Source organism: Nilaparvata lugens, chromosome 14 (genome assembly GCF_014356525.2).
Source record: "Nilaparvata lugens isolate BPH chromosome 14, ASM1435652v1, whole genome shotgun sequence".
NCBI lineage: Eukaryota > Metazoa > Arthropoda > Insecta > Hemiptera > Delphacidae > Nilaparvata > Nilaparvata lugens.
Window position 1 is genome coordinate 15,806,363 of NC_052517.1, and position 27,725 is coordinate 15,834,087.

The 27,725-nt window shown below is 34.8% G+C and overlaps 4 protein-coding genes across 12 annotated transcripts in view; 3 read left to right on the plus strand and 1 right to left on the minus strand.

Moving 5' to 3' along the window:
- Positions 1 to 19,670, minus strand: part of LOC111045590 (gastrula zinc finger protein XlCGF57.1-like) — a 126,704-nt gene extending 107,034 nt beyond the window's left edge. For 8 of the 9 annotated variants that reach the window (XR_005572886.1, XM_039440827.1, XM_039440824.1 and 5 more), the window contains exons 1-5: positions 19,636 to 19,670; positions 17,988 to 18,064; positions 16,396 to 16,464; positions 13,203 to 13,350; positions 7,200 to 7,291 (exon numbers count right to left, since the gene is read on the minus strand). Coding sequence is in view for 8 of the 9 variants with exons in the window: in XM_039440827.1 (XP_039296761.1) it covers positions 7,200 to 7,291; positions 13,203 to 13,350; positions 16,396 to 16,464; positions 17,988 to 18,064; positions 19,636 to 19,651 (402 nt within the window). In the remaining variant the exon portion in view is untranslated. The remainder of the gene's footprint in view (positions 1 to 7,199; positions 7,292 to 13,202; positions 13,351 to 16,395; positions 16,465 to 17,987; positions 18,065 to 19,635) is intronic. The other variant, XM_039440822.1, reaches the window with a different exon arrangement.
- LOC111057883 (gastrula zinc finger protein XlCGF57.1-like) overlaps positions 1 to 27,725 on the plus strand; it is a 178,240-nt gene that overhangs the window by 107,937 nt on the left and 42,578 nt on the right. The window lies entirely within an intron of this gene.
- LOC120354281 (transcriptional repressor CTCF-like) overlaps positions 1 to 27,725 on the plus strand; it is a 170,828-nt gene that overhangs the window by 91,988 nt on the left and 51,115 nt on the right. The window lies entirely within an intron of this gene.
- Positions 1,301 to 4,991, plus strand: LOC111054666. The gene is made up of 4 exons (XM_022341735.2): positions 1,301 to 1,491; positions 2,206 to 2,415; positions 2,729 to 2,929; positions 3,067 to 4,991. The coding sequence occupies exons 2-4, from the start codon at positions 2,206 to 2,208 to the stop codon at positions 3,877 to 3,879; spliced, it is 1,224 nt and encodes a 407-aa protein (XP_022197427.2). The 5' UTR covers positions 1,301 to 1,491; the 3' UTR covers positions 3,880 to 4,991.

Here is a 27,725-nt window from a genome sequence, read left to right on the forward strand (position 1 = left end):
AAATAAGCCCCATGATGTTGTACTGTGTTTGGTCAAGTATATTGAGGGAAAAGGGAGGAATGTGACAGCTGATAATTGGTTTTCTAGCTATCATTTAGTGTATCAGTTGTTGGCAAAAAAACGACCTATGTAGGAACAATATGAAAAGACAAAGGAGAACTACCACTCGAGATGACTAGAAAACAACGAGAGCCGCTCAGCAGCATATTTGGATTTCAAGATTCAGTGACAATTGTATCTTATGCTCCCAAAAGAAACAGGAGTGTTGTGCTCATCTCCAGTATGAACTACGACGACAACATTGACCCTGAAGAGCAACAAAAACCAGAAATAGTAACCTATTACAACAGCACGAAGTCAGGAGTTGATGTAGTAGATGAGAAGTGTGGCACGTATTGTACCTCGAGAAGATGCAGACGATGGCCTCTAGTTCTATTCTACAGGCTTCTAGACATTGCTGGAATTAATTCTCAAGTGGTATTCATGTGCAACAATGCTGACATCAATCAACCAAGAAGATTATTTTTGAAAGAATTGGATTAGCTATGGTAAGACCACAGGCAGCTAAGCGATCCACCATAGCTTGCATTCCAAAACATCTACGAGACTCTGCCAAAAAGATTAGCCAAGTACCAATGGAAGAAGGGAACATCAACAGAGCAAATGTGAAAGGAAAGAAATTAAGATGTGTTATCTGTCCGAGAAGTAGAGACATAAAAACAAGTTCTTCATGTTCAAAATGCTGTCAGCCAATGTGTGTCAATCACATGAAAAACGTTTGCGAGGAGTGCCTCATCTCCCAGAATTAGTCAGAATAAGCCTTTTCATGCAGAAACATAACATGTAAGTCAATTATTTTCGTCTAATATACAATAAAAATTTTGAATTTGTAGTAATATGCTGATCAATGTGTATTTTGAATCACTCTACATAGTTGGAATAAAGGTAAATTCAAGTAAATAAAATAAGCAAACTATCATCAAAATACAAGGAATAGTATTTTTTCTAGTGATTTTCATTGTTTCTCAGTAAGGATCGACAGTTAGATAAATATTATTATATCATTTTGATTTTTTTTTAAATTTTACTAAAAAACACTACATTTTCATCTCAAAATTGTAAGAGTTTCAAAGATATGCAATAAATATTGATAATTCTCATATTTATACACTTCATTTATAGTAAAACCATTCAAAACACTCCTAGGAATAAGATAACCAGCTTAGTTTGACAAAAAAGTTTTTTAATATTTAGTTAAAAAAAAAAAATGATGGGGTCTAGCAGACCCCCGCGCCTGTAGTAGGGTAGACCGGGGCAAGTATACGCACGGGGTAAGTTTACACAGGCCACTTTTTTCTAAACCGGTTAAATGTGGAGCGCCACGGGTATTGTCAGGTTGTTGCTGCTCCCTAGCGGACATTCTCACAAACTTTTGAACGCCATTCGAGTTGTGATCTAGCCAGGAGGAGGATTATTCTGTTTTCTTGCAAGGTGAGTAAATTTTGTGATCTACTTATCAAATGATATTGTGAGCTTATAATACATAGTTAAGGGCAAACTAATACGTGAACATAAGCAGGATTTCATCCTCTTTCGAGAACTGTGTTTGTTCAAACCGAACTGTTATCAGTTTTTGCTGCACGTTGACAATAAATTCAAACATGGCGATGGGGCATGTTTACGAATTGACATCGGGGAACGTTTACGAACTGTGTTTCGTGCGTAAACGTTCCCCTGAACCTTTTCAGGCTGTTAAGATCCGCTTAATTATTATGCAATGATTAATTACGTTAGCCTACATCCTTCCTTTGTACTTCATAATGACAAAATATTTACTTACCTAAAATATATACCTAATATTTGAATTGAAGTTGGCTTTTGCAAGGTTGTTGTCATAAGAAAATACAGAAAACTACATTTTGTGGCCTAAATTAGAAGCAACACAGATTTATCGGATGTTTTGTATTTTTTATTCGCGATTTCTAAGGTTTTGATGAGGTGAATTTCTGTTCATCAAGTGCCAATACTTTTTTCTTTGAAAAACTAGTTGACGAGTAGGCCTATGATTGAATCATTCTTCAGTTATATAGACTACAGATTTGTATGTTATAGCTTACAATGAGCGTAGTTCAGCCCTCATATGTGTTAGCCTTTCATTCTATTGACATAATTTTCATCCTTTAATGAATTTTCTTTATTTTTCAGATGGTAAGAAATTACGTTTGCAAAACTGATAGAGCCAAGCTGGACATAAATGTAATGAAAAGGGCTGTGCTTCAAGTAAGACTTGGGCAAAACACCATACGAGGAACTGCCAAACTCTTTGGATTGAATGATAAAACTGTTGGAAATTATTGCAAAAAATGGGCTAATTTGACCAACGAAGACCTGAAAACACAGATGGAAAATGTAAATGTGAGTTGAATAATTAGGCCTATCATAATAGGCTACTATGCAATTTCCTTTAACACATTATGATATCTAATTAGCTTACTAAATACAAATTCAACAGTTAACACATATTCAACACCCTTACAAACATAGGCCTACTTACCTGATAACTTAATAACTAACACTATGGGTAATAACTACTTATGGGTAACTAATCCCATAATAAATCTGGAAATGGGCTATTAATTGAATGTTTTAAGAAGAAAAAAGTGTTTTTTTAACTAAACCATGCATGTTTCTTATTAGGCCTACTTTATATAAGAATGAAATTTTGCAGGTTGAGGCACCACCAGCACTAGAGACCCCACCAGTGCCAGAGGCCCCACCAGCGCCAGAGACTCCACAAGCATCAGTGTCCCCACCAGCGGCAGAGGCCCCACCAGTGCAAGAGGCTCCACTACCACCAGATGCCCCAACAGTGAGAGAAGTCCCACCAACTCTTGGACTGGTGCAATTTGGATACTCCAAACATCTTAATGTAAGTAAATTACAGTGGGGGGGGGGGGGTGGTCAGGTGCTAATAGGCAAAAATTCCTAAATTTAAGCCTATAATAAAAAATTAATAGGCCTACAATAGCCTGCGCTATTAAATTTGTATTGTTTTTTTTTGTTCAGGTGTTCGAGCCAAACCAAGAAAAGTTGCTAGTGGAATATCTTCTGAAAGCTTCTGATATTTATTTTGGCCTTTCACCTAAGGAAGTAAGACGATTTGCTTATACATATGCAGTAGCCTGCGGCAGAAAAATCCCTCAGTCTTGGACCGACAATGGAATGGCAGGACCTGATTGGCTAACTTTGTTCCTAAAACGGAATAGGACACTCTCAATTAGGGCCCCTCAAGCAACGAGCTTAGCTCGAGCCACAAGTTTTAATAGAACCAATGTGTCAGCTTTTTTTGACAATTTGACAACAGCTATAAATAGACTTAAGGTTGGTCCTGCTGACATTTGGAATGTTGATGAGACAGGTGTGACGACGGTTCAGAAGCCAGACAGAGTCATAGGACGCAAAGGGTTTCGGCAAATAGGGAAAATGACTTCAGCTGAAAGGGGAACTCTAGTAACAGTGGCCCTTGCAGTGAGTGCTGCTGGGACATTCATCCCTCCATTCATTATTTTCCCTAGGGTTAACTTCAAAGAACACTTTCTGAGAGATGGTCCTGTTGGCTGTGCTGGAGATGCCAACCCGTCAGGATGGATGATGGAAAAAAACTTTTTAAAATTTGCAAAGCATTTTGTGACCCATGTCAGGTGTTCTATTGAGAATCCGTGTCTCCTGATTTTAGACAATCATGAGTCTCATTTATCAGCAGATCTATTAGATTACTTCAAAGAGAATGGGGTAACTTTGCTATCATTCCCGCCTCACTGCAGCCACAAACTGCAGCCTCTAGACCGCAGTGTTTTGGGCCCCTCAAAAAATATATAAACACTGCATGTGATTCTTGGATGGCTAGTAACAAACGCCCAATGACTATTCATGACATTCCATCAATTTTGGCATCAACTTTACATGTAGCAGCTACTCCAGCAAACATTATGGCTGGATTCAAAGTGACTGGGATTCACCCTCTTAACAGATTTGTATTTTCTGATGCTGATTTCATGCCTTCATATGTAACTGATAGACCAGAAACTACATCAACTACTAATATGACTACGAACGCTTCAGGTCCTATCAATATTTTGATCAGTAGCCCCAGGCCTTCCACTTCAGCACAAGTAGACTTGCTAAATACTTCGCCCAGTAGCCCAAGGGCTTCCACTTCTGCACAAAAGGACTACCCCACACCAGAAGAACTGAGGCCATTTCAAAAGGCAGGACCAAGGCTTGGCACTAATAAAGGAAGGAAAAAGAGGAAGTCTGCAATTTTAACTGATACCCCAGTTAAAGAAGCCCTCAGGCAAGAACAGGAGGAATCAAAGAAGAAAAAAATTAAGATACAAGAAAACAAGAAGAAGAAGTTAGTTAGAGATTTATTGGTTTCTATGGAAACAGAAGAAGAAGGTAACAGCAGCAAAGAAAAAATCAGGAGAACAACTAAAAAGGAAAAAAATTGGTCCACCTCAGCAAACTGAAAATAAACCAGGATTCAGATAGTGAAGATGAAAACTGTTTGTGCATTTATTGCTTGAAGCCATTTAAACAGTCTAAAAAAGGTCAGGAATGGGTTCAATGTCTCCGATGTAAAAAGTGGGCTCATGACAAGTGTATAGCAGAAGACACTTCATTTTTCATTTGCAGAAACTGCAACAGCGACGATGAAGATTAATAGGCTAAAAATTTCATGTTTTCAGTTGGAAAACCCATTTATTTTTTATTTATCACATACTGTAGCCTATATTGTCGTTAATTTTCTTAATTTTTATTTTAAAACTGTGGTTTGAAGTATAAATAAATATTTTTATTTGATAAAAGATTGATTTTTCTCATTTATTTGTATGCCTTATAACATGCGTAAATGTTCCCCGCTTGATGCGTAAACTTGCCCCGGCCCGGGGCAAGTTTGTGCACCTGACTTGGACTTGAAAAAAAAAAAATTCTTGGCCAAAATGAGAACAAAGAGAAAAACGGAATACAAAAATCTTTACTTTAATAACAGCTCTACAGGATAACAACATTTGAAATAACTCAAGTCATAACAAAAAAATTAGAAAATTCATGAAAAAAAATGTGTGTAAACTTGCCCCGGTCTACCCTAGTGTCAGGAAAAACCAAGCCAGTGCTTAAGGGTTAATACTCTTTTTCCCAAGTATAAAGATATTTTTCCATGATTTAGTGATGAATTGGAATAGAATATTCTAGTAATCATTATACTTATTCATAGTATACAAACAATTTGTGAACAGAAAGAGTATAGAGAAGGATAGAGCTATCTGCTTTGTCCAATTATAGACAAGGATAGAAACCAACATTAATAAGGTGCTCACTTTCAGCAGTCTAATGTGAGACATTTTCAGCAAGTGTTTTCTCAGCATGGAATTAGAAGTAACATTTGAATGAGTGCATGTATGGTCACAGAATACTTAACTAGAAGAAGTTTCTCCTGTATGTGTTCTAATATGTGCTTTCAAAGTACTTGAACGAGCAGTTTTGAAATCACAAAAATTGCAGCTGAAAGGTTTTTCTCCTGTATGTGTTCTGATATGTCTTTTCAAAGAACTTGAATCAGCAGATTTGAAATCACAAAAATCGCAGCTGAAAGGTTTTTCTCCTGTATGTGTTCTAATATGGGCTTTCAAATTACTTGAATGAGCAGTTTTGAAATCACGAAAATTGCAGCTGAAGGGAGTTTCTGCTGTATGTGTTCTGATATGTGCTTTCAAATTACTTGATTGAGCAGATTTAAAATCACAGAATTCGCAACTGAAAGGTGTTTCTCCTGTACGTGTTCTGATATGTGATTTCAAAGTACTTGATTGAGCAGATTTAAAATCACAGAATTCGCAGCTGAAAGGTGTTTCTCCTGTACGTGTTCTGATATGTGATTTCAAAGTACTTGATTGAGCAGATTTAAAATCACAGAATTCGCAGCTGAAAGGTGTTTCTCCTGTATGTGTTCTGATATGTGATTTCAAAGTACTTGATTGAGCAGATTTAAAATCACAGAATTCGCAGCTGAAAGGTGTTTCTCCTGTATGTGTTCTGATATGTGCTTTTAAAGTACTTGATTGAGCATATTTAAAATCACACAATTCGCAGCTGAAGGGTGTTTCTCCTGTATGTGTTCTAATATGAGTTTTCAAATTACCTGGACTAGCACATTTATATTCACAAAAATTGCAGCTGAAGGGAGTTTCTCCAGTATGTGTTGTGATATGTGTTTTCAAAGAACTTGAATTAACACATTTATATCCACAGAATTCGCAGCTGAAGGGAGTTTCTCCTGTATGTGTTCTGATATGTGCTCGAATATGACGAATAGAAAATGAAGATGAAATGGAACCAGAAAGCAATGAGAATGAGTACTTGTGTTCACAGAATGCTTAGCTAGAAGTTGTTTCTCCTGTATGTGTTCTAATATGTCTTTTCAAATTACCTAACTGGGCACATTTGTAGTCACAGAGATCGCAGCTGAAAGGTGTTTCTCCTGTATGTGTTCTGATATGTGCTTTTAAAGTACTTGATTGAGCAGATTTGAAATCACACAATTCGCAGCTGAAGGGTGTTTCTCCTGTATGTGTTCTAATATGTCTTTTCAAATTACCTGAACTAGCACATTTATATTCACAAAAATTGCAGCTGAAGGGAGTTTCTCCAGTATGTGTTCTGATATGTGTTTTCAAAGAACTTGAATTAGCACATTTATATTCACAGAATTCGCAGCTGAAGGGAGTTTCTCCTGTATGTGTTCTGATATGTTTTTTCAAATTACCTAACTGGGCACATTTATAGTCACAAAAATTGCAGCTGAAGGGAGTTTCTCCTGTATGTGTTCTGATATGTGCTCTCAAAGTACTTGAATGAGCAGTTTTGAAATCACAAAATTCGCAGCTGAAAGGTGTTTCTCCTGTATGTGTTCTGATATGTACTTTCAAATTACCTAACTGGGCACATTTATATTCACAAAATTTGCAGCTGAAAGGTTTTTCTACAGTGTGTTTCCGAATATGTCTCTTCAAATCGGCAAACTTTGGTGTTTTATAGCTACAGTGAGCACAGCTGTAGAGCTTGGTCTTTTTGCAGGCCACAGATGACTCAGTGCACTTTTCCACTGTAGAGATTGTATGCTCATTCAGTCCAACCACTTCTGTTGTATAGTCTCGGCCAGATGTGCTGCAGTTTGAAGGCCACATCTCTGGTTCGGTCTTTACTGAATTCTCTTCAGCATCCTGCTCATCTGAAATCATCAATAATAGAACTGGTGGATTATGGAGATCGAATATACAGTGTTAATGAAAATCGTTGAACCAGCTCCATATTACTCAAGAATAATTTTTGACAGTAGGTTTCTTTGTGGAAACCAAACAATCCAATTAGAAAAGCTACTTTTCTGTCACCCAAAATTTTGGTCTGCCATCTCAAATTCAACTTCATTCTTCTAAATTGGAAGGTGGTCGTATTATGAAACATGATATCAATACAGAATTTCACTACAAAAATTATAATACAGAATGAATAAAACAAAAATTTTATAAATGAGTACATTGAAAATCTAAACCATCAAATTGTACTTTTTCAATGTTAGTTTACAATTATAGTGAAATCTAATCACATATTAAACACTTTGTATTGAAAGTTTTGATCTGTCAGATTTATTCTTTTGCTTACTCATTTATTTCATTTTCATATAATTTACTTGTATATTAATTGGATGTGAATACCTTACGTTTGTGATATCGATGTGTGGTTTTCGCCATTAATTTTTTTTTAATTTCTGTATCATTTGACCACCTTCCCATTTTAAAAAATGGAGTTGATTCGAAATGTAGGATCCAAGATTGTGAACCAAAATTGTGATGTGACAGGAGAGTAGTTTTTTTTCATCTCAAATAGAATCCCCAATTTGACTGCTGCCAAATTATCCTTGTAAAAGTAGCATTAATAATATTCACCAATCCTGTATATAGACACGACACCAACACCTTCTATAGTGGATAGTACATCTGAGCCCTATTTCACAAAGCAACAAGTCTTGTTAGCAACCATGGTTACTGACAGGTATTTTAGAATGACAAGTTTTCAGCTATCCTATACTATTGAACGAGCAATAATTTCTGTTTATATGTTTTGATGTTTATATATTAAGATGTTTAGATGTTTATATATCTGTATGTGACCGGATCTTGAAAACGGCTCTAACGATTCACATAAAATTTGGAACAAAGTAGGTTTATGATATAAAAATTCGATTGTACTAGGTCTCAACCCTGGGATAACTCACTGAGGGACATTAAAAGGATAAATACGTCCTTGGAAAAACAGCTGGAAATTTTGTTGTTTGTAGATATCATAATGGAAGTGAATGAACGAGTGCATGTGTGGAATCATTCAGCTGATCTCATGAGAAGAGAAATTCAGCAAGAAAAACTTATTTTAGTTTATTTCTCTTTATTTTAGAAAACATGTTCACTTCAGAAAGTCCAAAATAGTAACTAGATGCTGTTAGTTTAGAATAGTGCATGGTATATTAACAAATATTGTAGCAAACATAGTATATCATTCTAAATCGAATTCATAGTATAACTATTTGTAATTGACGAAGTGTTTGTTTTTGAAGTGTGAATAAATTGTTATTTTGATGAGTGATAGTAGCTTAACCTAGATTTTGATTTGGACTGTAGTATAAATTCAAAAAGGGACAGTTTTGGGCATAAGCCTGTTGTGCCTCCTCATAACTGTAAAAATAATTGTACAACTGAGAGAATGAATAAATAAATAAATATAAGCTATTAATTCAATCTTCCGTTACAAATATTCTATGCTTTTACACTACAGAGCAAAGCTTGGTCCCCCGATATTGGCGTTCAACAAGAAAAAAGGATTAAGTTCACAAGTCCACTATAGTGAGGTCCACGTTATAATGGCAGTGGAGAGAGATAGGGGAACAACGTTGCTGATCCTCTGGCTTGTCAATGCCTTTTATAGACATTAGCTGCTGATACAGGTCTATTGATGTAATATTAACTGTTCATTCTCGTTTAAAATAATCAATTATATTTTATTAAGCAAGAAAGTATATTTTACAATAATTTAATAATTAAGATTGAATATTTATTTAATTAATTATTAATTATATATTGTTAAAAGATGATCTGGCAACAGAGCAAAGCGAGAAAGACTGCTTCGTTGAATGATTGACAAGGATAGCAATACATTTGCTAATCAAACACTGCCATTATAACGTGGACCTCACAATAGTGTTCCCACACCTCAGTGCCATCATACATAACCATGTCAGATAAACAATAAACTATAGGTGGCACTGAAATAGAAATTGTAGGAATATAAAAGAGAAAAAAGCATCCAAGCTACATGTTTTGATCTTTTGTTAAGCAATATACATAATATGCACATCACCAATGCAGTGGTATTGCCACCATTACAAGCCAGTGAAGAGTTAGGCCAAGTTGAATTTTGGTTGAAAGGGAATGGGATCATTGATTTGGATGGATGATAAAATGTCCAATGGCATCTAACAACTCCTCCATGTTCAGTGATGTCATACAGAAACTCTCATTAAATTCAAAAACTGATTGTAAGTTGGAATTCCAACTCTGAAAATCTATCAATCAATTGGGTTCATTTTGTCCTCATTCAACAGGAGGAAAAGACTTTCTTTTGATTTGTTTTAGTATTTACGAATGGCTGATACAGAAGAAATCTTTAATTTATATGATAGTGAAAATAATTTAACAAATGAAATAGATGATTATTTTAATCACTTACCCTTTAGTGAAAATAAAGATATATATTTTTTAAATATTTATGTAATGAATGTACGTAGTTTGAGCAAAAATTTCAATGAATTCCTGTGTCTTCTTCAAAACTGTAAAACTTCTTATGACATAATTATCCTTACAGAGACATGGATAAATGATAACACTCTTTTACTTTTAACATACCAGGTTACAGAGTAGTTAATAAAAGTTCTAAACTGAATAAGTGCGATAGTTTGTGTATATATGTAAAAGATTATTTCGACTTTTCTACTTTGAACTGTGAGATTGATGAATGCAATTCAATATGTCTTGATATCAAAACGATTAGTGGTAAAATTCTTAAATTTATTGGTATCTATAGATCTCCTTGTGGTAATGTGCCGAGATTTTTATCTAGTTTAGATAATTATATAACATCAATTCCAAAAGATATTGACGTCTGTTTTGCAGGCGATATCAACTTGAATATGAGTTTAAGTAATCAGCTTATTATTGAGTATGTTGATATTTTTAGTGGAAACGGGTTTAAATCTTACATAAATGGAAATACGAGAGTAACAGAGACTTCCGTCTCTTGTCTTGATCATATTTTTCTGAGAAACAATGATAAGAAATTAAAATGTAAAATAGGCAATATATTGAAGACTGATATTACAGATCACTTCTCGGTTTCTCTCCACTTGGGGTATGTAGACTGTTTTGTTAGTGACATTATTGCCCCAGTAAACATTAAGAAAATAGATTATGACATTTTAAGGCAGGCTATGGCTGAGGAAAAGTGGAGTGCTATCATGCGTGATGTTTTTGATGATGTTAATGATATGGTTGAATATTTCATAAATACGCTTAATAAACATATTGAGAAATCAACTCAGGTAAAAACGGTTACTCATAAAAATAGACCCCTAAAACCTTGGATAGTTCCCGGATTGATAAAATCGATCAATACCAAAGATAAAATGTATAAGAAAATTAAGAAAGAGCCTTTCAATATAAGATTAAAACAAGATTTGAAAAATTACAGGGTAATATTGAATAAAGTAATTACAACTGCTAAAACACATTATTATAAAAATCAAATTAATAAACACAATAATAACCCCAAGAATCTTTGGAAGTGTATAAATGAGATTATTAATGAAAAAACCACAGGCAGAGATAAGATTACCATTGATGCAAACACATTGAATGACCATTTTGCCTCTGTTGGAATGAAACATGCTCAGAATATCATAATAACTAATGAAAAAATTGAATTGCAGTTCGAAAAATACGATCACCATTTTCAAAATTCTTGGTTCATTAATCCAGTTTGCTCATCTGATATAGAAAAAATAATTAAACATTTAAAAAATAGTTCTAGTCCTGGTCTTGATGGCATAAATGACATGACTTTAAAACACATAGCCGAATACATTTCAACACCTCTATCTCATGTTATAAATAAGATCTTCATCACAGCAACATTTCCAAATCATTTTAAAATTGCAAATTTAAAACCGTTATTTAAGGGTGGAGACAAAAACAACCCCAACAACTATAGACCCATTAGTCTTTTGAGTAATATAGCAAAAATCGCAGAAAAATGCATAAAAATTAGTTTATTGAGTTATATTGATAAGTATAACATTATTTAAAAAAATCAATTTGGTTTTCAAAAAAATAAAAACACGCAAGATGCACTAGCTCATTTTATAAACATTGTCACAAATAGTCTTAATAAAAATGAAAAACCTTTAGCAGTCTTCTTAGATTTATCGAAAGCACTCGACACGGTTCCACATAATAATTTATTTATTAAACTAGATAAAATGGGTATAAAAGGAATCCCTCTTGATCTAATAAAAAGTTACCTGCAAAACAGATCCCAAATTCTATCTTTAAATTCTCAAGAAAGTACTGTAACCCTAACATCTTTTGGTTTGCCTCAAGGTACCGTGCTATCTCCAATACTATTTCTGCTTTATGTAAATGATCTTTAAAAACTGAAACTAGACTGTGGTAAACTGGTGTCTTTTGCCGATGACACAGCTATAATTTTTTCGCAAAAAAACTGGGAAGATGCTTTCAGGGTTGCTGAAGGTAAAATGTCTAAAATTCAAAAATGACTTGAACTAAATACATTGAGCTTGAATGTACAGAAAACTAAATATATTTCATTTTCAGCAAATGCAGCTGGAAAGCCTGATAGAAACTTAAAAATAAAACTTCACTTAAGGTGCACAAACAAGGACCTCTGCAGTTGTCCAAGTATTGTAAATGTATGTAATTTAAAGTATTTAGGAATAATTATTGATGAATGCTTGAAGTGGCGGCCCCATACTGCTTTTATAACTAAAAAACTCAAATATATTTCATATAAATTTTACCAAATAAATAAAATATTAGATCTGAAAGATTTAAAAACCGTGTATTTTGCATTGGTGCAATCCATTTTAGAATATGGGATAGTAATCTGGGGTGGAGCTTTTGACACTCATGTAAATAATTTATTCATCACCCAAAAATATATTATTAAAACAATATTAAATAAACATAGACTTTATTCAACTAATCTATTATTTCACGAATTTAACGTTTTGACTTTGAGACAACTCTACTTGAAAAATTTGACAAAATATATTATAAAGTATAAAGACAATTTTTTTATGATAAACGAACCTCATTACAATTTTAGACCAAATACTATAAATAAATACGAAGTTTATTATGCAAAATTTACACCAGTGAAAAGACAGTTGATATATTTAAGCAGCAAGTTTATAAATATATTACCTTTCAATTTAACACATATAACTAGAGATACCAGTAATGATATAAAAAATTGGATAATTGCAAACTATTTCACTTCAATAGAAAACCTTAATTAAATTAAAATTTATTGTATCCCTTATAATTTATTTACTTTTCCCTTTTCTTCATTCTCAGAAATGACTCAATGATGAGGTTTTTTTAATATTATTATACTATTTTCGATTTGCAGCGGGCAAAGTTTATTCTTTTGCTGGTGATGCCATATATAACACGTAAATTATATATACATACGTAAAGAGATATTTATCATTTTGTATTATTATTTTCTTATTTTCAAGTTAACACTTGTATTTTGTTTAAATTTATTGTTCATCATATTTGATTTGCTCTTTGTTTGTGATTGTTTTTTTAAATGGCGAAATAAATGATTTGATTTGTTCTGAGCATGATTTACATGAGGAAAACATCCCATTCAGGAGTATGATTAACACAGGAGTTTTCATTGGCAAATATTAAGCAACTTCATGTAAGAAAGCTGCACACTATCTAATCATCCAAGCTAAGTGTATAGACCTTGATTAATCAAGAATTGAGGACTAGAAGAATGAATCTCACCATATGCCTCCTCTTTAATGAAAATCATGTTGTAGCCAGGGATTAGATAATGTTGTTGGCTGCAATCATCTTCCACTGCAGCTGGTTGATGGCTGCTATCATCATCCTCCTCCTCCTCCTCCTCCTTTTTAACAGTAACTGTCGCCATCTGCAATACATACACATTCACAATCAATAAGAGGACTATAATTATTATAAGCTACTATTTTTATGATATTCTCATAGAACAAGTTTATTGTGAGGTTCTTTAAGCATGAGTTGGATATAACTTGAGATATAAGCAAGCAGGAGCTTGTTTTTAAAACACCCTCACAAGTGCTCCATAGACCAGATAAAACTGCAATATAGAAAAATCACTTTACTTATATGGGCTACTTTATTCAAATTAATAAAAACTTGTAGTACTCTTTTATTAAAACATTTGTTAAAATGTTTTAGTTTTTAAAATGTTTTAATAAAAGGGTACTACAAGTTTTTATATGGTTTTTATTAATCTGCAATATACAATATTTCATTCAGGACCACTTATGAAATATTACATTGGTGATTTGCTGTTAGGTTAGAAATCCACCCAATAGCAGCCTATATGGTAGTGTCACAACACAAAATGCCTATTTTGTATTGAGACGGCGATTAGGGCTTCAGGCGCTCTCTTATCAGGGATTCGCCAGAACGATCTCTTGCCAATGGGAGATCCTAGGTCTTGAGTCAGCGCAGTAGACACTCACACCCCTACTTGACTCTCAGCTGAAGGTAGAGCAGTCTAGTCTATCCCGGGCAGTTGGACGAGTTAGGTCTAGTCTATCCCGGGCAGTTGGACGAGTTAGGTCTAGTCTATCCCGGGCAGTTGGACGAGTTAGGTCTAGTCTATCCCGGGCAGTTGGACGAGTTAGGTCTAGTCTATCCCGGGCGGTTGAACGAGATAGGTCTAGTCTATTCCGGGCAGTTGGACGAGTTAGGTCTAGCCTATCCCGGGCAGTTGGATGAGTTAGGTCTAGTCTATCCCGGGCGGTTGAACGAGATAGGTCTAGTCTATTCCGGGCAGTTGGACGAGTTAGGTCTAGCCTATCCCGGGCAGTTGGACGAGTTAGGTCTAGTCTATCCCGGGCAGTTGGACGAGTTAGGTCTAGTCTATCCCAGGCGGTTGAACGAGTTGAGTCTAGTCTATCCCGGGCGGTTGAACGAATTAGGTGAGTGTAGTCACCTCTACTAGTACCGTTACTGTAGATAGTGGTCATAGTCGCGTCGGTGCAGGTAGATAGGCCGGGTAATAATGCGTCGGGTTAATAGTTGCCTGAATCTCTGGCTTGTGCGGAATCTCTTAGGCGTGGAAGTCGTGGGTCCTGGTACTACAGGAGTAGGCTAGTGCAACGCAATACATCTTGTAAGGAGATTTGCCTTGTAAGGTCCGAAAGACGTGGGCTCAACCAGTTGGAACTAGTTGGGGCATGTCCGTGACATAGGCTAACGCGCTGCAAGGCCGCGATCATATATACAGCTATAAGGCGCGCGTGAAGCTGCATCATGATACGGTAACCCGGGTCCACTGCTCAAACGGGGACAGCCGACTTTCTCGTGGACAACTGGACGAATTCCAGTTACCAGGTACGCGAGGGTGCGGGACGCACTCTGTATAGCCGCGCAGTAGACACACGCAGGGCCAGCGGGTACCGCGGCTATTAAAGGAAGTAAGTACACCCCCTTTCTACACCATTTTCCATCCTCTTTTACCCTTTCCCCCTCTGAATTGCCTGATATACTACTTTGTGTATCCACTCTTCATCCTTATCACACTAATCTATTTACCGCACACCTCCGCGGCTTCAGCAGGCCCTTGCCTTTCAGGCGCGGGACAGCTAAAGTCGAAACCTCCACCTTCCTATCCGTCGACCGCCACTCCGCGGCAGCGCTCAGACAGTCCTGGGTCACAGACCAACTCTATCCTTCCCGAAGCGGGGAAGCGTTGCGACCTCTTCAGCTCGACTTCATCCCCCGCTTCTGTTAACACCTGAACGTTGGGAACTCCTTCGGGGGCCTATGTGACCTCCGAACCCTTGCTAATTCCCCCCTTGGTCTATATCCTTTCTTCTCACACCTAGAGCAAGGCCCCTAGGATCGGCTAGCTTAGCTGAAATCCGGCATAGCTTGGCTATTTGCGCCCACGCAGTTGGGGCGCCTGCTCTACATTCTTTCCTCCTCATCCCTATAGCGGGACCCGAAATCAGGCTGGCTCAGCTGTAATCCGGCAAGGCTTGGCTATTTGCGCCCGACCAGAGTGGGGCGCCCACTTTCTATTCTCCCCCAATAACCTTTCCCCGGGACTGCACCCACGGCCGCGTTATATGCAGCGTGACTGCAGGCCCATTCCTACTCTCTGTTATCAGGCACACCCATCCCAGAGCTAGGTTATCCTTCTCAGCTTCTTATCCTTTTTCCCATCCTAGAGCGGCAGGAGTCACCAGCTTCGCGAGTCGAAACAGGGTCGAACTCTTCAGCCACTCACCTCCTTAAACAACATGTTACCTCAGCGGCGGAATTGCCGCGCCCACAGGCAACTCTTTCAGCCATCCGCTAGGGTGTTTTGGCGGCGCGCAAAGCCCACAGTCACTTCAAAGCTACTTGCTTGCTCACCCCGTTTCCCTTCTGAGTCAAACCGGCCTGGAGCAACGCCAGGAGATCTGCAAGATAGAGGTGTGGGCCAAAGTCTTGTCAGAGTAGAAAGGCTGATAAAACAGTAAGTGGGTGGATGACTATTTTATTATCTGAGATGAAAATAAAATGTGAAGGAGAAAAAGGTGCTGTATTTACCTCTTTGAAATAAAGGTAGGTCTATAATTTGTTCTGAATTATCTGCAAATCATTGATGGCAGTGCTATGTAGGCCTATAGTAGTACCTACTATAGAAGGTGATGGAGAAGAAAAAATGTGGCAACTATGAGGTCCCATCATTCCCTCTCACACTAGCTCACAATAGCTTAAATCACACTATAGGAGTGATTCCCAGGCTGGCAAACAATTTTTGGATATTGGCTCTCATCAAATGTCCTTCTTCTGTTCACAGCAGTACAGCATGCAATTAGGATTTTTGTTCAATAATTATTGATAAAATATTGAATGAAATGATTAATTTAAAATAATTATTATTAAGTATTACTACTGTAATATATTTTTCTAGTAAAGATAAAACACATGCCTGATTGGAGTTTGGTTGTGGCTCTTCTTTGATGTGATTGGTTTCACATATTCCTCTCTCAATCTTTACCTGTGAACAAAAGAAATGTCTTGTGTCATTTGAAAGCTGAATTGAGATTCAGGTTATGAATTTACTAACTTTTCTTTCGTTGAAAAATCAATACTTTCCTAGCTTAATTGTCACTGCTACATCGTTTGTAGGCTTTGTAGAATGCAATCAACTACCATATTATTTAATCTCAATCAAAAATACTAATTATTAAATGAAACAAAATATATCACTCTTGTCATGAATTTAATTTATGTGAGACATAATTGATCAATGTCCAGAGAAACGTTGCAAAAAAGCCATTCTATCATGTCCACTGATTTTATAGTGTGAATTTCACTATGAAAATGAGAAAGTGAAGATGATCATTTAAAGAATTGGAATTTGTTACTCATTGAACTTGAATGTGAAGGAGGCCATGAAATGTGATGTACAGTTATGCAACTATACAATTCTGAAATTGTGACTTCAAGCTGAAATAATAGTTCACGTGTTGAAAGTTGATTCATGGGGCAGGGGCGAGGCGTGACTATTTGGCTCAGTCATCTCCTGGAACAATTCAGTTGAATGTTTGAATAAAAGCTGCACCCCCTCCCCTACTTGAAAGATAATGTTTCATTTTGGACGATTATTTATCGAGCAAGATGACATCTAGTATAAGATAAGCATGCTATACAAAATCCTAAGGTTGAAAAGTCTAGAACTTGTCTAAATCTCAAGCTAGGAAACTGGCCCTCAATAATTCAAAAAATTGAAATGAAATTCGTTATTGTTTATTGATTCATACAACAAGTATATCATCAAAAATGACAGGTAACTTTGTGCTATTCCTTTCCCAAATTTAGATAAGGTTACACATAGTCCGAAATAGGTTAAGTCTTATATAGTTGTTCACTTCACTAAATTTTCTGTTCTTAATTATTTTCACAAAGTAGATTTTTCAATTTAGATACTTCAAACCCAAACATAGAAGAAATAATAATAATTATCAATAACAAATTGCAAATAAAATAATTTTCGTACGGTTTGCAACACTGTCGCGGAACAGTGGAATCGCAGAAAATAGCGATGTCTTTGACCGTTTACTCCACCATCATTTATGAGGAGAGGGAGAGCGATGATGCAGAAGAGTGGTGGTAACTAATGCTAAATATCATTACTGGAATCACATATTTTTGAGAATCACAATGAACGGATGGAAATGATGATGCAGTAGTCTACTTTATTCAAACTTTGCGAGCTCGCAAAGAACGTTTTCTCTTTTGGTTTCTTGTATTTATTTTTAATATTTTCAATTTTATAATATACACATTACATAGCAATTTCTGTGCAGTTATCGGCGAATCTAGAGATGATCGGACGCCTCGCCTCTGTCATGGGGAGCATAAGTTAATTCTACATTTTTCTTACTTGAAATTCTCACTGCAATGGTAATTATTCATGTAGTTTTGTAAAGTTTACCCATAGAGCAGCATAAGTCACACCTGCTTATTCAAATATTGTATATAGGCTACATAATATGTATAATTTCAAATATTTATTACCTGAAATCCGTTTTGTTGACTTGATGTTGGTGATCCATCTTTGAGTTTTTCAATGACCACTTTTGCTATTTTCTTGCCTGGAATATAATTTGATTGGAAGAATTAACATTTTTCAGTATTGAATCAGATGTATTTGGATGACTTGAATCTCCTATGATCTTATACAGCATCTATAATCTTAAACACAGCTATCCACTATCTTCTATAATGGAAGGCGGTGGAACAGGAAAATTGACAACAATGCTGTTCTATAAAATCAACTGACTTTTGGATGTGAATTTCACTACAGTCACACAATACAAAACAGTGAAGAAATAGTGCAGTCATAGAATAATTTTCCTCCACCTACTGTCTAAAGTACTTAGATACTTTACTCCCTTTAACATAATGTGGAATGTCACTTTTTTGCCCTTGAGTATAAAAAACTGAAAACTCCGAAGCTCAAGGGAGGAAAAGTTACTCCATTCAAATAACATGAGAAACATCTCTATTTCAAAAGTTTAAATTGGAAATGGGGTGGAAAGTTGAATTTAGGGCCAGTTTCCGAGCTCGGTATTTGGCGAAGTTCTGGACTTTAAACGGCTGGAGTCAGAAAATTGGCTTTCCAAAACGGGGCATAGTCATAGTCAAGTTTGAAATAAATTTCGAAAAACTAGAAAATTGAACACAAAATAAGATAAAGAGAAAATAGTGTAAAGTTTCAGCTATTTCGAATTATTAAGGAATGTTTAATTTCGTCAAGGAGAAACGTTTCCAATTAAAGAAATGTGAAAATAAAAACTGTGACTACTGTTATAAAAACTGCCACTGTGCCCCATTTAGGAGAGCCAATTTCCTGACTCCAGTACAGAACTTAGAAGCCAAATCCCGAGCTCAGAGACCGACCCGTAGAGTTATCATTGTAGCTAACTGAATTCAATACCTCAACCAGAAATTTGAACAACTTATGAAATATTATGTTTGAATGCTATACTTATTACATAGGGTACTTGATATAAGTATAGAGAATAAAAATGTATACATATTGTTCAAATATTTCATGTTATACAAAATACCAGCCAACAAATATTTTTCATTACCAGGTATCTAATCAAATCTGAACGCATTGGCCCTTATTTTTCTGATATAATCATTGTTACAACTTTTGCTGATAGATAGTGATATCATGCCTGGCAGCTGAGCTCAAAGTTCTTCCTTTTTTTAGGTTATATAGTAAGTTTTCACCTGTCACGTGAGTTTTGTAAATTATTTTATTTGCAGTTTTTGTAAGATATAGGAGGAAGAAAAATGTTGTGTACATCATGAATGAAAAATTCTTTTTCTTCCTCAAAAATATTGTTGTCCGAGACGAAAAAAGCTGTATTTTACACTCTAGATATACAAATAAAAAACTAAGATTATAGCATATATTGAATTGGATGAATTTATATAGATATTGTAAAACCTTCATTGGTTTGTGATTAACAATGAATTATGAATGTGAATAATGAATATTTATTCATTATATCCACAAGATGGTTATTACTTATAATGTTTGATATTGAAACAAAAAATATATTTATATTGGATACAGCTACCAAGACCTCCATCACAGTAGAAAGTGATGACTAAATAATTGGAATGCAAATATACATGGTAATGTACTTACAAATATGGTATTCCATAGACTGGAAAACTTCAGTTTGACTCTGGAAACAGAGAATTCATTTTTCAATTATTGTTCATAAAGGGCAAAGTACTGTTTCACCATATACCATTTTTCGGCTAATTTGGACTGCACTTTAGTATATGGGCCGCGGAATCTAGCATTGAGACCTACATAGATCGATAGAGGAGGTCAAGACGAGATCAACCATGTATAACATTGTTGTCGATTTCCAAGGATTAGCTGAAAAAACATGGCGGAAAGTTCAAAATTTTTAAATCAATTTTTATTTTTTATTATTTTGTTATGGTTACAATCTGTTTTAAACTAGTGCAATCTTATGTAAAATTTGACGAGGAATCCAATGAAACTGGTTTCAGGTTCGTTACTTCAGTAGTTTTTGAGATATTGCAAAACAATTTCAAAAAATTGCATTTTTTTGCTTTTAAAAAAGTTAACCTGTTTTCATATTGTTTAATAGGTATTTTGATCTATTGGATTTCGTAGAATGATAAATTCTAAAGAAAAAATGTTTATTCACTTGATAGCCTTAACTAAAAATTGTTTGAGATATTTGGGCAAATAGAAATACTGCAACTCCATTATTTGCTACCTAGGAAAATCTTAGGTAAGGAAAAGCTTAGGTTAGGAGAAGCTAGGGTCAGGAAAAGCTTAAGTTAGGGAAAGCTTAGATTTGGAAAAAGTTTAGGTTAGGGGAAGCTAGGGTTAGGAAAAGCTTAGGTTAGGCAAAGCTTAGGTTAGTAGAAGCTTAGATTAGGAGAAGCTAGGGTGAGGGAAAGCTTAGGTTAGAAAAAGCTTAGATTAGAAAAAACTTAGGTCGAGAAATGCTCAGGTTGGGAAAAGCTTAGATTAGGTAAAAGCTTAGATTGGAAAAAAACTTAGATTAAGAAATGCTCAGGTTAGGAAAAAACTTGAGTTAGGGAACGCTCAGGTTAGGAAAAGCTTAGATTAGAAGAAGCTTGGATCAGGAAAAGCTTAGGTTAGGAGAAACCAGGGTCAGGAAAAGCTTGGTTTGATTTAATTATTTTTACAATCTTTTAAAGATTCTGAATTGCAGTGGAAGCTGAATAAAATGTGATCCTCAATATCGGTCTGCACTATGCCTATGCAAGCATATTGAACTCTTCTAAAGTTAAAATACTACATTTTCTTGTATTTTTTCCAAATATCTTAATATTTATAAAAGTTTCTAACCTCAATTCTATTTCAATGGATTCCCTGCAAAATTCTAAATGAGATTTAGCCAATTTAGTGGTCACTAATATACAAACTTGTTATACATGGTTGATCTCGTCTTGACCTCCTCTATTGATCGATGTAGGTCTCAATACTAGATTCCGCGGGCCATATACTAAAGTGCCCCCCCCCCCCCCATTTTTTTAGATTCACTAACTAAAGTGTCCACAGGCTGGATAACCTGCCCAAAATGCAAATGATATGTCAGCAGTTCTATTGAAAGCAGTGGAAAGTCAAGAGAATTAGTTTAAAATATTGAATGTAGGCTTACATAATCAGAAATATAGCTAAACTGTACAAGTAAGTTATAAACAATTCAAGTCCTAGATAATAAGTCCTAGAAGGTTTGAAAGATTAAATGTAGGTTGGTGTGTAGACTTTTAGCATTTAGATAGTCATATGCTGGTGTAATTTGAAATGTTATAATTATTTGAAAGCAAAAAACTTTCCTCTTAACAACATGGCCCGTGCATCCGTTAAAGCTGTTAAATTTTAACAGTGATAAATTTTACAAAAACCAACCAGAGGAGGCCCTTTTGAAAAGATAAATTCTCTGATTGGTTCTCCTGTAATTAATCACAATTAAAATATAACCGGCTCTTTTGCAACAAGCACTAAATATGTTGAAAAACTTTTACCAAAATTTGAAGTTGATGAATAAAGTAATCAAAATTTGAAGTTGATTAATATATTAAACAAAATTAATTGACACCAACTAAACCCACAAAGGTTTAATTAACAGTCATCATCATCAGTATCTGGCTACAGAAAGAACTTACTAAGCAGGCTTCTTCAATAAGGTACTGTAACCTAGGCTTTATACATTTTCTTACATAACCTCACACTTTGTTATAACATTCTCAAAAATGTTCTATATTGAAAATAAGTATAGTATAATAATTTTCAATCATAGATCAAATGTATGCTCTACACTGAAATAGGAAAATATTAGCTAGGCCTAGTTTTGAACTTGCTTACCATGTTTTTTGTAAGAACTTTTCAAGTGTGGCAACGGTTGGTGTATATTGAACACTGTTTATTATATTGTATATTGTATAATGTTTTTCCTCTATCTAATGTATAACATTTACTATGAGTTAATACTATGTTGTAATATATAATTTATTTGCATACAAATTTTAATAATTAAATATTATAGCCTGAACAGTAAACATCAAATTTATTTATTATTGTGCACGAGCACGAGCTAAACAACACAACAAAGGATTAACCAGGTGTGACCAGGTACAAGCCTAAAAACCTTTCTTTGTCTCATACAGAACCGTAATGCGCATGCGCAAGAAACGGGATTTCCTGCTCTATTCAGTCAGCTCTTTAAATGTAACGTTCTTTGTGATGACGGTTTCCGAGCACTGGGACTGGAGCTGATACTGGCAGCAAACAGTTTAACACTAGTAATAGTTTATTCATATGGCTTTTGTTGGTGGGGAGTCCCTTGCAGGAAGGTCCCACCGCATGAATATATAATTTAAGCCGTCAATGGGCCTTAAGACTGTTATACTTTAGTCGGGACCGACAATAATTTAACACTATAATAGTATCTTATGTAACAAGGATGGGAAGGGTTCTTTTGCAGGGGAGAATGATGTTTCTAGTCGGGGTGCTAGCTGAGACTAGAATTTCATTGGAGCACTGCAGAAGACATCCATGTCCAAGTAACGTACACCATTTTTTGTCATAATTCAAAGAAGAATAATAAACTGAAAAATAGGAAACATTACCTGCTTGTGCTGACTTTACTATATGCATTCTATAGACATAACCTAGTTTACAAATTCTGAATCAGGAATTCTGTGGAAGTTGATAAAACTTCCACCTGGAGTGCTAAAGGTGTTTTTTTTGTAGCAGTTTTTCTGTTCCTACTTCGGAACTAGTAGACATACAACTGTGAAGAAAACTTATGGTTTCATTATATTAGAGTATGCTGTAATGAAAATCATATGTTTATTTGTTCTGAAAACAGCTGTTTAATGTAAAACACTCCTAAACTATAATTTGTTTAATGTGCAACTACTCAAAAAAGGAACGTCATTATATTTTACAATGTGTAAGCTAGTGCTGTGCTACCCTTAAATATATAACTGTGGGGAAACAAAATGATTATAAAATATGAGAAAAGAATAACTAACATTCAAATTAAAATGATAACATTGTTTGATAAATGGTTCAAATAATATGTGATGAGGTAATATTAATATTGAGCTATTTCAAAAGAAAAAATACGGTATTTATAAAAACAAAAACAATTACACAACACTAGCTCTTAGAATGAATAATTGGGAATGCTACTCACTTGGCTGCAAATATTTAAATTTTTGTGGTAATGAAACTAAAAGGATCTCAACAATGAAAAACACATCATAAGATAGTGGAATACTAGTTATCAAGGATGCACAAAAAGTTAAAAATATACTGTCATAATTGGAAGTTTGTTTGTTCTTAGAAGCTGCACTGCTCCATGAGAAAGATGTGTTGCAATTGGTAATAAACTTTCAAATCAAATCGATTTTTTTGAAGTGTCGAGAATTTTTAAAAGTAGAATAAGATCCTTCCAGGAACCTATCCAACAGTTATGAGTTTCATAACACATTTTTATGACAATTTCAATAAATAAAGGCCATTTGTACCTTTCTATTGCACGCTAATTGCCTAAGCATATAATAGTAGGATTTTTTCTTTCTTGAGCACTTCATTCTTATATCAGATGTGAATCAGGGTGATAACCGATCATTCTTTGATACAGAAAAATGCTAGGGAACACAAGGAGAATGCAGTAAAACCACTCATCTTGGGTGGATCTTTGGCATAATTCTGAAGACCTCTCAAGACAAAATTCTTTGACCCTTGCTGAACATCTTTTTCAAAACTAAATGTAATCTGTCAACTGATTCTTATAAGAACATAGACAACGCTCAAAACCGCGGAACTTGAGCATTATTCCCTGATTCTCTCAATACAGCAATTTCATACTTTAGGTGAGCCTGTGTACCAAATTTGAACATTCTCTATTCATTAGTTCATGCAAAATGTAAAAAAAAAAAAAAAAACACTAGGGAACATAAGGAAAACACAATAGAACAGACCATCTTTAGGGTAATTCTGAAGTCCTTTCAAGACAAAATTCCTAGACCCTTGGTGACCCTCAGTACTGAAAATATAAACATAATTTGTCAATTAGTTCTTGAGAATGCTTAGAAAACGCTCAACAACTATGAAACTTGGGCGTTATTCAAGAACCTCTCAATACAACATGTTTTATACCTCAGCTGAGCCTGTGTACCAAATTTGAACATTTTCTCTCAATTAGTTTATGAAAAATGTAAGAAAACAAAGAACAACGAAGGGAATGCAGGAAAATTGTAGTAAAACCATCTATCTCGAGCATATCTTTGGCATAATTATTCTGAGTCCTGAATCGAGAATTAATATCTAGACCCTTGCTGAACTTCTGTGCTAAATTTGAACATGATCTGTCATTTTGTTCTTGAGAAGGTCTAGAAAATGCAAGAAAAGTGCCTTGTGGGGCATATCTTTGAAGTCCTCTCATGAAAAAAATTCTAGAGTCTGTGTAGCAAATTTGAAATTCTGCAGCCGGAATTTGACAGAAGTTCAGCTAGAATCTAGAAAATTTTTCTAGAGAGGAGTTGAAAATTATGCCCAAAGATATGCTCAATATATAAGCACTTTTTCACAGCATTATTCATAGGGTTCACCAGTGTTTTTGATATGGTTTCTTTTCTGAATATTTTTTCAAGTTTTCAATTCATTTTCTTCATTTCTCAAGCAATTTCATACTAGAGAGGGTTAGATATGGATGTTTGCTGAGTTCTCCATACAATTCCTTTTTCAAATTTCAAAGAACTATTAGACTGGAATACAATAGTTCTCATAATATTCTAGCCAAGTTTCTAATTGAGAAATAACTAAACATTCATTAATTATAATGGAAATAAAGATTTTTGCAACCCTAAACCACATAATTTAAAGGAAACTGGTGATTGAATTGAGCCCGAAAGTCTCATAATGGCTGTCATCACATCTGTTCAATGTCTATCCATTGTTAGACATGTAATGGCTATTATCACGTGCTTTCAATGTTTTTCCATTGTTGAAATAAGTAATTGATATTATCACATGTTTTAAATGTTTATTCATTGTTGAAAATAATGGTTTTATCATGTGTTTTTAATGTTCATTCAACATTGAGAATATGGTGAGACCCACCTAGTTATTGTGAGAACTGACTCGACCTAAGGGTCCTTTTGTAACTTAATTTTGATAAATTGGAAATGACTTGTTTTTTAAGCTTTTGTCCCTGGATAGCAATTCTCCGGTTGAGTGTCAGTCTTTTGTCCATCAGCCTTTCACACGCATACGCACTAAACCGTTTATTCACTTCAATCAACCGCACACTCCAACCGATTGAGAGCGAGTCCGGAGAAGTCTAGGAGAAGAGTGTAAGAAAACAGGGCGAGCTCGGTTAAAGTTGCCGGGAGAGAGTCCCGTTACAATGAGAGATAAGATACTTCACCAAAGTTGTTGCAGTGAGGGGTAAGGACCCTCAATTGACAAAGATAGAAAGTATAATCTCTGCAAAACCAAATAAGCATAGAGCTAGAGGGGTAGTTCAGAGAACACCTTTCCGAGAGAGGATATAGAAATAATTAGAAATATAACTTGACAGAAAACATTATTACATTTATAATAACACAGAATTGAAATGAAATATTTATTGTTCTAAAGCAGCATGAATTGAAATAATAGCTGGCTGGCATCTTATCTTATCGATATTACTGCTCGCTATCTGACAATTTGAGCTATGCCAGCCCGCTTATGAAATGTGTTGTCACATCATATAGGAAGATGGTCTTCAACTCTGAATTAAACAAATGCATTGTCCCAGTTGCACAAAAGCTTGTTGAATTTTAATAATGATCAAATGCCAAAAGAACCAATCAGGTCAGTCTTTTTTGAAAAGAATGCACCTCTTTTCATAGCATTCAATCATGGTTAAAGTTTGATAGGCTTCTGGGCAACCGACCCTATACAGAGCTGGATGGCACCAAGAATAGTGTATAGTAGGTTGCCTTGATCCCATAAGACGCGTGGAGAACGCAGCCGGCTATGGTGTGACGTCATGCTGCGACCTCTCGGCCCGGCTTAACATGTATTCAAACGTAAAAATGCCTAACTTTGAGCCCTTATAGCAAATTAACCATCAACACTACATAAAAGTGAATGACATCAAAATGTTCAGCATTTTATCCTCTTTGAATCAATATCAGAACCAAATTTCAGTAAAAATCCTATAAATGTTACTGGCGAGTCTAAAACAAATCGTTTTAGCACCTGATTCAATTTGATAATACCATTTCAAATACGTTTTTGTACTTTATCTTAGTATATTTCTGCACCGTTTTATTTCTTTCCCTTATGCAGATTCTATTCTCATTTAGAAATTTCATCCTTATGGAGGTCTGTGGAAAGAACTAACAGCTTCTTTAGGAATTTCAGGATAATTTTATTTAGCAACGTAATTTTATCAGCAACTCTTGAAACAATGCGAACCCATCAACGGTTGCCTAGCATTATCACAAAAATAAACAGTGTAGATAAGCCCTAAGAATGTATGAGCATCATTTAAACATTATAAAGATTTTTATTTATTCTAATTATGAACAAAAAATAGATAATCACGACTTTCAATTACTTTAATGCTGTTATTTTATCAAGAAATAAAGCGCGCATTACACTACCATTATACTGTGAGGTATTTGAAACATTTCATGAATAATTAACTAATGTTATGTTATTCAAAGTTATAATTAGTTGAAGTATTTAAATTATAATTAAGATCTATTCTTGCTTTAGAGAAGTGTTCTTTGTATTCATAAGTATCCCATGGATAAAAATAATACTTTAGTTGATGTTGATGGCTCAATATGTACAATATTATTTTCAATATTTGTAATTGATTGATACTGATGAGGAACTGAAAATAAATATTTATTTCTTGGGTTTTATTTAATTCTATTATGTCAATTTTTGTAAATGTTACCATAGGCAACAGCCTAGTAACAATTGTTGATAAATATCTCATCTTATGGACACATTGGAACAAAATATAACGTTCTACCGTGAATAACATGATATTTCCTTTGTAAATTTGTGTCCCTTGAAAATAATCAATAAAATATACTAATACTTTTCAAAAATAATAATAATAAGAATACTGCACTGAGCAGAAACAAAAACACAATACAAGAGCAACGTGTTGGCTCTACGCTTTCTAGTAGACAACTGAAATAATTATTAGTAACCAGACAGTTCAACGTTCTAAAAATAACCATGGTGAATAGTTCAATGAATTCGCTAAATTGGTTCTATAGTGAGGTCCACTTTACAATGGCAGTGGATAAAGATAGAAGAATAGCGATGCCGATTCTCTGCATTAATTAATTATAATTCTACACTGTCAAAAACATAATTGGCATCGTTGTGGACCTAGAAAAGGATAGTACCACCGGCTTTTTCGAATGATAGACAAGGATAGCAAAACCAAAATTGAACAAATACTGTCATTATAACGTGGACTTCACTATAGGTATTTGTCGATAAATAAAGTCTTAAACAAATACAGTAGTCATAAATACAAATGTTTGCAACTAGCATTCCGGGGACGATACTATCAGCTTTCACAAACGATTGTCAAATAAGAAACAAACATTTTTAAATATAATTGGATAACCAGCATAAAATTAAATCTGTTCACCTTATTTTGTCGTATTATTGTTTAAAATTAGTCCAAAACAAAA